Below are 10,900 nucleotides of genomic sequence, written 5' to 3' on the forward strand. Positions count from 1 at the left end.
GAGACTTTGACTTTGAACAAAAAATTGAGAGAAAGCTTAGTTTAAATGTAAAAACAACACAAAACTCGTCTGCTGGTAACCCTCAGCTATGAAACTCTGTCAGAATGGTAGTTGCACGAATGGATCAATGGCCTGCTCTTAATGGCTGAGGCTGTGCAGAGGTGGAGATGTGACTCTAATGAGCTCCAGGGATTCAAAGCGCCTGACAGTTTTGACATCTGTTGGCACGGCGATACATGGAAGTACAAAACAAGAGAAGCATGAGGCAACACTGTGCTCTAAAACATGGAATATTTAAGGAATTTCTGGCAGAATTCCTGGGAACGTTTGTCTTGGTTGTAAGTATTCTTTTCTTTTAGAATGAAACTATTTTTTTTCTCAGAAATCAAACATTGCATCTGCTCGCTTTAGAAGTTCCTGTAATTCCTTCAGCTGATTTGATTGCTTTATTTCAGTTTGATTAATGATATGTTCCTCTCTGTTTGTCAGCTGTTTGGCTGCGGCTCCGTCGCTCAGACCGTCCTCAGTCGAAACACCCTGGGCGAACCCCTCACCGTCCACATCGGCTTCTCTGTAGGCCTGATGATGGCAGCGTATGTGGCCGGTGGAGTTTCAGGTAAATGCCGCTTTTAATGTTGCTCTTATTTAGTTAATTCTTTATTTCTGCTGACATAAAGTTGGCCTCAGATGGGCTGCAAGACCCCGATTAGCTCTGCTTAATTTATGCATGGCCAGCAGAGCTGACACACTTGTGAAGAAAATCAAAAGTAAAAAGTTTTAACATTGTAGTTGTTAAAAGTTTGTTTAGCGTTCTATCTTAACCTCTTAATTTATAGTCAATACAAACCGTCTCTGCCAGAACATATAAAACAATCTGACACGACTCTCTTGTACGTGCTGCTGTAATAAAAACATTGATACTCATGAGGCATGCAGCTTGTAGTATTAAATCTTTATGGCTTCCTGTCCGGCCATGTGCCACCTCCCCCAGCTCCGGCATCAACAGGAAGGTGCCAGCTCTCTGTCCAGATCCACCAAATGTGTACTGACCATTGATTTATTAACACAGCCTCTCTGGGGTCGTACATAACCCTGGGCACTAAATGTCCTGCAAACTGCATTGATCATAGGCTACGTTCATCTGTCTATAGCAGAGACCAGACTCAGTCCCAGTGAGAATGCTTACTTCATGTGAGCAGGGGCTGAATTGAATTAAATCAAACCCCCACCCATAGTATTTCATGAACAGATATAACAGGCAGGTTTCTCATATATATATATATATAGAAACTACCTGGCCTTATTAAAAATAACAACAGAATCTTTTTTGTTTTTTTGAGGTAGTGACCTTTATTCTGCCTCTAAAAAAACAAACCGTGAACCGCCCTGGGGGGCTGCTCCCCTGCTGTTGCCTCTTGTAAATGTGACAGCCTCACTAATGATGGAGAGGATATCATGCCAGCCACCCACACATACACACACACACACACACTGCACCCCTCTTTTACTCTGTGCTTTGTCCTCTCTCCCAGGGGGCCATGTGAACCCCGCCGTGTCTTTGGCCATGGTAATTTTGGGCAAACTGAAGATCTGGAAGTTTCCTTTCTACGTCATCGCTCAGTTTCTTGGTGCTTTTGCAGGAGCTGCTGCAGTCTTTGGATTATACTATGGTGAAGCCTCCTTTGCATATGTATATAAAGTCATAACAAGTGTTATGTAAAGAAGTGATTAAGTGCACAACACTCAGCTGCCGCTGTGAGAATATTTTAACCCTGGGTTTGACTGCACAAGATAGAAATGGATCCCTGTGACTTGTTGCAGTTATGTCAGATGTCTCTTTGTGCTCCTCACAGATGCCTTCATGGACTTCACCAGTGGGATTCTGTCAGTGACGGGTATCAATGCAACGGGCCACATTTTTGCCTCATACCCCGGCAGACACCTGTCAGTCCTCGGCGGCTTCATTGATCAGGCAAGCTCTAGTCGCGGTGAACCACTGACCTCCGCTCTCTTTCTGCCTCTAAATACTGTAAAGTCTGGCCAATGTGGCTAATGCAGAATCGATCGGCCTATTTAGTCTGAGAACACCCCCTTTTCGGCTCACTTTTGGCCCTAATGTCCATTTCCTGGTACTCTGCAGAAGGTCACATTTACTTAACGCCATTTCCAGTCTGTTTATTTGTTGCAGCAATACAAAATTAACACGTCTGCTTGTGTTTCCAAAGATGGTGGAAACCACAGCAGGTAAAGCGCTGCGATAAGTCTGCTTAGTGCGATTGTGTTTATGCAAATGTTATTTTCATTCTTATGCTCAGAGGTCAAGTACGATTTGAGTCAGAGTGAATCATCTGCGCAGGGATCAGAGTTAAGACGTTGCAAATGTGATTTAAATGCACCCAGATCACTATACACATTAAATGGACATGTTTTATTAATTTGTGTTCAGATGTTTTCAGTTAGAAAATTATAGTTATTTTATAATAGAAGTTTGAAGAAATTCACATGATGGCATATTATATGACTGTGAAGTAAACAAATAGCTTAGTTACTTCAAATTGCACAAAAATCCCTCAAAAAAATGACATGAAATGAGTTAATGAATATATTAATATGTGCACTGGTCCGCGTTATAGAACATTAAACAAAGAAACAATATATAAACAATATATATCTAATATATCAAATAAAAACTACAGCTGAGTTGTGCTCAGCGTTTAGACTGTATCCATGGCTTATGTCTTTATTATGATGTGCGTTGTGAATTTAATAGTCTGATGGCAGATGGGTAAAAGCTGTCACTGGGAAACTGCTGCTCCATGTAGTATATTATTGTAATTGGGATGTTACCAGCGTTTATCAAAGCTACACAGCCAAACTCATCCATTAATCAAAGGCTTGCTGTTCCTCTCTCGAAGGTGGTGGGAACAGGTATGCTGGTTTTGTGCATTCTTGCTATCATCGACGGCGGAAACATCGGAGCTCCTAAAGGCATCGAGCCGCTGGCCATCGGCCTGATCATTATGGCCATCGGCGTGTCCATGGGGCTGAACTGTGGCTACCCCCTGAACCCAGCCAGAGATCTGGGACCCAGACTGTTCACAGCTGTGGCAGGATGGGGGATGGAGGTCTTCAGGTAGGTGGAGTCGAATCACATATAGATGATTATATGATGATGATGGGTGGGCAGTTTGGCCATTAGGTGAAAAAGTCTAAAAGTGGTATTATTATTAAAATGCGTGGAATATGTAAGTTCTGAAGGATATATCATTAATCTATACAAAGAAACTCTATGCATCACATACTAAATGTGGACTTATGTAGTAACTTTATTCGATGATCTCTTACTTACAAAATAATTTTGCAGTTATAAACATGTGGACACATTCTGTGAAATGAAAATGTAAATACAGACATATCTCCCTGCCTCTCTTCAAATCTTTCATTGAGCTATTTATCGAAGTGAGCCCGTGCTGGTGACACGTGTTACATAGTGTCACATGCGCTCGACAGATGCAGTCGATGCTTGTGCATGATCCGATGGAGGCACCGGCGATCAACAGCTGCCTCTTTTTTCTCCCACTGGTGTTTTTGACTCTTCCTTCCTGTTTCCCTTTTCTCTGCACGCAGCACCGCAGACAACTGGTGGTGGATCCCAGTGGCGGGACCGATGGTGGGGGGAGTGGTCGCGGCCGTCATATACTACCTGTTCATTGAGCTGCACCACCCCCACGTCGAGCACGAGAAGCCCCAGGAGGAAGAAGAGGAGGACGAGGAAGACGAAGAGGATGATGACAGCAGTCTGAAGGACAAATATGAGATGATCACGATGAGTTAAGAAGACTTTCACCTTCAGGACTGAGCGCTTTTACTGTCAGTCAGATGAACACCAGCGCAGCTTCCATCTGTAAGGACAGGATCCATGTGTCAGTGTCATCTCATTGGTAGCTGTATAGGCTGTAGTTATACTTCAAGCTTTTTTCAGCCCGATACACCACCAAAGACTTCCATGGGTCTAAATAAAAATAAAATATATTTGGAAATGTTCTGAAAACACAGAATAACTTTTGCTCGATTGCCTGTTGTTGCATTTTTCATAAACTCATGGAAATCTCAGTCCTGTGTATTTGAGATCATTACATAAATATTAGCAGCATACGTGTTGTAAATACCATTTTGTATATACAAAAAAATTCTCCTTTTTTGCATATACTAAAAATAGAATATTAGTTCTGCATGCTTGCAAGTTCCCTGTTACATTTCTTTGTGTTTTTCTCAGTGGTTGTCGTGATATTTGCGTATTAACTTCAAACTTTTTGTGCTTGTTTTGACTTTTTGCAAAACTCTCTTACTCACTTTTGTTTGTCGACATTAAAGTTTCTACAAGTTGCAACTTCTCCTAAGATTTTTCTCTTCACCGCTCTGCTGCATTTGTAATAGAAAACTGCACATCAACCTAAAATGAGATGCTCAGTTGATGTAAACATTCTCATACGAGCAGTTTGTAAATTGCTCCACAGACGAAGTATGTCCTGTAGAATGTCATCGCTCCAGCTAATGTCCCCAATGCAGATGAAGGAGCTGAGACTCAGTGGGTTGTCTGATTTTACTTCCACCAGGAACCTCAGGTGGCAACTTCAACGCTGCAGAATTGTTAGAAAAGTCAAATATGATGGGAAGATAAGACTTAAAAGTGAGAAGCTTCATCATTGTTTCATCTGGGGGATTCTCACCTTTGAGTTAAAATAAGAATACCAAAAGAATTATTTTAATAATATGGATTGAATTCTAGTTCTGATAATGTTCAAGAAAACCCATGTTAAATAAGAGCTGTGAAGTGGAGAAAAACTTGTTCCAAGTTCTCTAACTTGACGAGTGCTCCTGTATAACATGTGGAAAAGAAGCTATAAAATTTGAGAATAATTTAACATCCAAACAGGATAAATTTAATTCAAAGTCTCCGTTAGCTCAGTTAGCCATGCTTTTTTTTAAGGTTTTCCAAAATAAAAAATAAAAGTAATAAGCTAGTAGTAAGCAGCTGTAGCACAAACATGTTGTTGGGCTACCTGCTTCATTCCTTCAGCATTCCAAGAATAGTTAGAAGTGAGTCAGATTTAATGTTAAGTTCCATTATATTGAAAAAATATTTTTGGATATTTCCAACAGAAATCGGTGTAAATTTAGGCCCTTATATCTCAGAGTCTCGGTACGTGCCTCTTAAATCTAGCAGAGTAAAAGCACACAGGCATATGAAACAAGTACGGTACAAGTAACTCAAAACTCTGTGAGTAAATGGATCATTATTTACAGTCCATCCGGCTTCATACAGCAGTTCAACAGTAACACTAGCAGAGAGACAGCAACAATCAGGGGACAAACAAATACTAATACTAAATTAGCTGATATATAATCTTATTCTAAGCTGGGGAGCAGCTACAGAGGACAGAGTGGGCAGTTTGTAGACGGACATGAAGATACATGTGCAGGTACATGTGATTCTTGCTTCTTGTCTTTCATCCCTTTTTCAGGCTTTGAATAATGTGGGGTGACGGTAAAAGAACTGGGTCTGGGGATTTTCCATGTACACAAGTAACCAAGACTAATGACTAAACCCCTCAGACTGACTGAGTGTAGGAGCACTGAAAATCCTCTGGCTGCTGGACAACGAAACAAGCATTCATTCTGCGCAGGTTCTTTGTTTGTGCTGCTGCCTTCATGGTGAGCAGAGCCTTGCTGCCGCTCAGTCCACAAGTGCCCGTTTTACAGTCGTGCTTTTGTCACTGCAAGGAGAAACAAAAGGCACACTGCTTGCTGATCGGCTGTGACATCAGCTCCTTGCAGAGAGCTGGAACTGTAAATGCAGAATATTGATAATATCCTCTGTGTTACGCTGTTTCAGATGTAGAGGGACATAGATGTGGGAGCTGTGGGGGAATTGTATGAGAATGGATCACAAAATCAGTACATATTCAATCACTGGTGTAAACGTACTGGAATATAAATGAGACACAAAATACTAAACCTCATCCCTTGTTCCTGGATTTAATAAAATCGTGTTTACAACCAGCAACTGTAGCCGAAGAAATGCGCAGAGAATCGATAGCGGGCCACATTCCCCTGCATGTGCAAATGCATGCTCCCTGGATTTGACTTACTTTTTTTTTTTATGGGTGTTACATCATTGAATGCACTCATGGAGCAAAGTGATCAATAAGTATAGGCAATAAATAATATAGTGCGTAACACACATGTGGAAGACACGAGCAGGCGTGTGGCGGAGACAGAATAAAAGCTTTTGATCAGCTGCTTTTTCCTTCCAACAAATGTATTCAAATAAATAAAAAAAATTATATCTGAGAGCAGGCAGCAATGAGTGTTGGATTGTGTGTCCTCCTGAAACAAAACATATATAAAGCTGTGTGCGTATCTCTGTGTTGCTGATGCTGGTGACTCACAGGCTGCTAGGAAACCTGCAGCACCATCATGGTCTCTGAAGCAGCTGCGCCCTCTGCTGTGAGCCTCACGCTACTGCATTTATCACAGTAAACAATGTTCACTCCAATGGTACTGTAATTTTTACAACAGGTTCTCATCCCAACCACATCAGGGGCGCCACCAAGGGGTGGGCAGTTGCCCCCCCCTCCCCCAACTGCATTAATTCTGCGCATCCAGTGCAGGTTCTTTGTTTGTGCTGCAGCCTTTATGGTGAGCAGAGCCTTGCTACTGCTTAGTCCACAAGTGCTAAGTTTAACTAAGTTTAACTAATGCTAATTTGTTATTAAGGGGCCCAGAGTATGCCAAGGAAATATCCCCCACAGCATAACACCAGCAGCAGCCTGAACTGTTAATCCAAAGCAGGATCCACACTTTCGTGCTGTTTACATCCCATTTTATTGTCTGAAATTGCGCAGACCAGGCAACATCTTTCCAGTTTTCCACTGTATAATTTTGTTGATCTTGTTTGAATTGTTGACTCAGTTTTCAGCTGGAGTGATCTTCTGCTGCTGTAGCCCATCTACTTCAAGGTTCGATGTGTTGTGCATTCAGAGATGGTCTTCTGCATACCTTGGTTGTAAAGAAATGATCCTCCCTTTTTTCTTTTTCATTCTCTGTAAATCCTACAGATGTCTATGTGTCATTGCTCAGGGCTGAAATATCAGCCTGTCTGGCACAAACAACCACGCCACATTCAAAGTCGCTTAAATCATCTTTTTCTAGCCATTCTGATGCCCAGTTTGATCTCTGGCAGGTTGTCTTGACCTTGTCAACATTCCTGCACTGAATTGCAGGCACGTGACTGGCTGATTGCATATTGTGTTGACCACTTGAACAGGTGTACTTAACAACGTGGACAACAATTTTGCAAGTTTAACTTTTAACTGCTGTAAAAGGATTTCTTATTTTATTAGCGGTGTGTAGATGTTCGCTTCACTAACAGAGTATCACACAGATTGGAGTGGGATGGTGCTTTTCCTCAGCAGTGCTCGTATTAGAACATAGAAAAACAGTTTGGTAAAAAAATAAATAAATAAAAAAAATCAAAAAAATCACAAGATCTAATAACTTCACATCGATCTCTTACATTCTCCCCAAACGCAACTTTTTCCACAAACAAAATCAGCATCTTTCAAACACCATGACACCAGTCTGTATTGCAAGCTTTCCATTTATTTCAAGCCCAATGCAAATGACGGTTCATGTGTTAAATCAGGGGGAGTGGCCCTTTAAACATCTGGCTGCACAGTCCTCAGAACAAACTGCCTCACCCGGAGAGAAAGAGCCAGAGCACGCACACATTTACAGACAGCAAACAGGGGTCTATTTTATTTTGAATGAGTCTTTTAATTAATGCATTTCAAGTACTCCAAAAAATTACATCTCTTTGCACAATACAATTTGAATTTTTTTTTTTGTTGTTTTTTTTTTTTTAGTAAAAATGTTCAAAGTGAACAAAAATTTCCGATACTGTATAAAACACAGTGAACATTAAAATCAGACAGTAGTATTACTTTTTAATCATGTGTTCTTTCGGCCTACGTCACCTACAACATTTTCAACTCAATTTGGACATTTTTCAGTGCACGTTTATTTAAAAACTTTACCAAGACTACGAAATTAAAAAGAAAGGAAATTTACAGGCATTATTCTTCTGCTCTTCTACCCAAACCATGCCACAGGATAACAAAGACAAAAATGAGAATGTAACATTGACTCCATCACACTGAATTGTTTTTAAGCATTGATGACGGTGGAGAAAAGTATCGTAAGCAAACTCCAGTTCAACTAGCACATATAAGAACAGAAAATAACTTAGAAGAGAGGAAAGTTTGTCACATATGAACATCTTTAAAACAACTTACTCTGGAATTAGGATACAAAAAAGAAATTAAACCGATGTATCAAAAATGTAATTCTCATTTTTCAAATGAAACGCAAATTTTATTCGATTTTTTCCCAAGTACTGTACAAGTTTACAGGTTCAGTTCTCCGGGCCCTGACAGGTGAGACGTGGCTCAGGAGATCAGATTTAAAAAGAGCTCAATTTTTGTACAGAGAAAAGGAAAACAAAAAAAACAAACAAAAAACACCCCGTCGACCCGCTCGATTCATCTGCCGCGTGAACGGAAAACCGTGAGGTGTCATTATGTTTGTCGCGTCCCCTCCAGAGCACATGTGTGGCTGTAATGACCAGATAGATATTAGTTATGATTAGTACCGCATGCATTTAAAGTATAGCCATAATGCCACGATAAAAATGAAGTCAGAGCACAGAAAGTCCTCCCACAGCATTTAATGCAAAAAGAAAATAAAAATAAATCTGCAACGCGTCGTTGCTGGAGCATCCCGTCGGGCGAAATGTCTGCCTGGTAAATGAAATGACAGGACTTTAACACACTATGTCATGATTACATGATCAAATCCTTCCAGTGAGTGTTGTGATTAACTTGGTTTTCCAAGATGCCCCTTTGGTGCAGCGAAGAGAGGAAGAAAACACCTGAGGTCGAATCGCACAGCCTTCATTTCATTCTCTTTAAAGTGGAAACCTCGCAGGTGCTTCCTGGATTTTAGGAAAACCTGTGCACTGCTCCGTAAAAGTTCTATGGCACGCTCATGTAAACTCTGAGGCCTGCACTCATGAGCTCTTAAGGGGAATTCAGTCCTTGAGATGAGAGATTGGAACAGAAGCTCATTTCCCGTGGAAGCAGTGACCCCGCTGAGGGACGTGTTGGTGAATAAATGTGACAACACTGCTGCGTTACACCGCTCGCTCCGGGGGCCCAAAGTAAATCGTGTTGAGTGACATACAAACATTACAAACCTTGGTCAATTAATAGTCACATTTAATAAATGTGTCTGCATGCCCACATTAAAAACTTCTTAGTTTCGCTATCTGAAGAATAATAGAATGATTCCATCTTTTTTTTTTAAGTCATTTTTAAAATTTATTTCCAAACTCATGTAAACTAACTCTGTAACATGATACACTCTCACTTCTACACTACGCCACAGCAGCCTTCACTCTTCACCTCGACTTCATATCTGAACAGGCAGGATCAACATCAGCTTCAGTTAGTGGTTATTCGTTCTTCATTATTATTAAAAACAAACAAAGAAACAAAGAAACAGACAGTAAACGGTTGCACCAAACTAGGCGATTTCTCCTTCTGTTTCTGACCTCGTCCAGTTTGTTGTACAACAGGGGCAAGACATGATGTTAGCGAGACAATTAAAAAAAAAAAAATGGTGAAATAAAGGGACCTTGAACAGAGAAGGCCTAAAACGTGGGATATGGCGACCTTGTTGTTCAAAGAAAAGCAAATCAAAACCTAGCGAGTTCATGAAAGTGAGAGAGATCCACCTGATTGGACTGCTGAGAGAACTCGATGGCGTCAAATCCTCAACGGCAGCATCCAAGGAACTCACCACAACTGTCATTCTTTCATTTATGTGTTAAGAATCCTGAGAGCACTAACCGAAAAATTAAAGAAAACAAAAAAAAAAAATGAAGAATTACACATTTACAGTAGAAGAAATAGTTTGTTTTCACTTATGATACACTAAATATTTACAATCACATGCAGAAGACCGTCTGCACGAGAGACCGGAGCCTGTGTCTTTTGCCGTTTGACATGTGTGAAATCACAAAAGTGCCGCAAATCCCCACTGAGTGTCTCTCATTCCTGGCTAAGATGACAAAAACAAAAGAACGAAAAAAAAAAGAAAAAAAAGAGAGTTCACCAGCAGCTACGAGCCTGTCACTCAAGAAGATGCTGCAGATGAAGAAAAAAGAAAAACAAAACAAACCACAGAATGAACTAAAGCTACAAATGATTCCTTAACTCCTTGGCACTCCTTAAAGAAAAAAAAAAGAAAAGACGATGGGGAAAAAAAATTTGCTAGATCGCACTGCAGTGGAAATGGCTGATGGTCAAGTCCCCTCCACAAAGAGCCAATCGAGTTGCTGAATAGCGTTTTCTCTTTTTCGCGTGTCCTGTTTTGTCTGTAGTTGGAGGATATGATGATGACTAACAACCATGTCAGGCGTTTCTTTGGATGGAGTGACGCTTTTGTTTCCCTCTGTAGGCACAAGGAGGAGCCAAGGCATTGGGGGGGGAGCAGGGGGAGCTGGGTGCAGGGTCTCAGCGTCTCATCTGGCCCATCTGATAGTTCTCTCTGGGCTGACGGTGGTGCCTCTGGGGCTGTGCCTGGCGCTGAGGCTGCCTCTGTGCCTGCCGCTGGCCGCCGTGGCCCCCGTGTCCGCTGTGGCCGTGCGGGTGCTGGGACTGGTGCTGCACCTGAGAGCTAGCATGCTGCTGCGCTCGTCGTCTTTTCAAAGTCCCTGTCAGAGGAAAGAGAGTTAACTTAGGCTCAAGAAATACGAGTATCGTCCTAGATTTGTTTT

The 10,900-nt window shown here is 41.3% G+C and overlaps 1 protein-coding gene across 1 annotated transcript; it reads left to right on the top strand.

Annotated features, from left to right (window-relative positions):
• Positions 1–69: 69 nt before the first annotated feature.
• aqp9a (aquaporin 9a) lies at positions 70–4,382 on the top strand. The gene is made up of 6 exons (XM_005728000.1): positions 70–338; positions 490–616; positions 1,533–1,670; positions 1,854–1,972; positions 2,916–3,133; positions 3,628–4,382. The coding sequence occupies exons 1-6, from the start codon at positions 237–239 to the stop codon at positions 3,833–3,835; spliced, it is 912 nt and encodes a 303-aa protein (XP_005728057.1). The 5' UTR covers positions 70–236; the 3' UTR covers positions 3,836–4,382.
• Positions 4,383–10,900: the final 6,518 nt, after the last annotated feature.

This window comes from Pundamilia nyererei, unplaced genomic scaffold (assembly GCF_000239375.1).
Source record: "Pundamilia nyererei isolate P.nyererei 1_Seehausen unplaced genomic scaffold, PunNye1.0 scaffold00027, whole genome shotgun sequence".
Taxonomy (NCBI): Eukaryota; Metazoa; Chordata; class Actinopteri; order Cichliformes; family Cichlidae; genus Pundamilia; species Pundamilia nyererei.

Bases quoted from the DNA above. Each gene is read 5' to 3' on its own strand.
- aqp9a (XM_005728000.1), top strand. From the start codon at position 237: ATGGAAGTACAAAACAAGAGAAGCATGAGGCAACACTGTGCTCTAAAA. The intron at 339-489 runs GTAAGTATTCTT...TCTGTTTGTCAG, and splicing joins TGGGAACGTTTGTCTTGGTT to CTGTTTGGCTGCGGCTCCGT. The intron at 3,134-3,627 runs GTAGGTGGAGTC...CTCTGCACGCAG, and splicing joins TGGGGGATGGAGGTCTTCAG to CACCGCAGACAACTGGTGGT.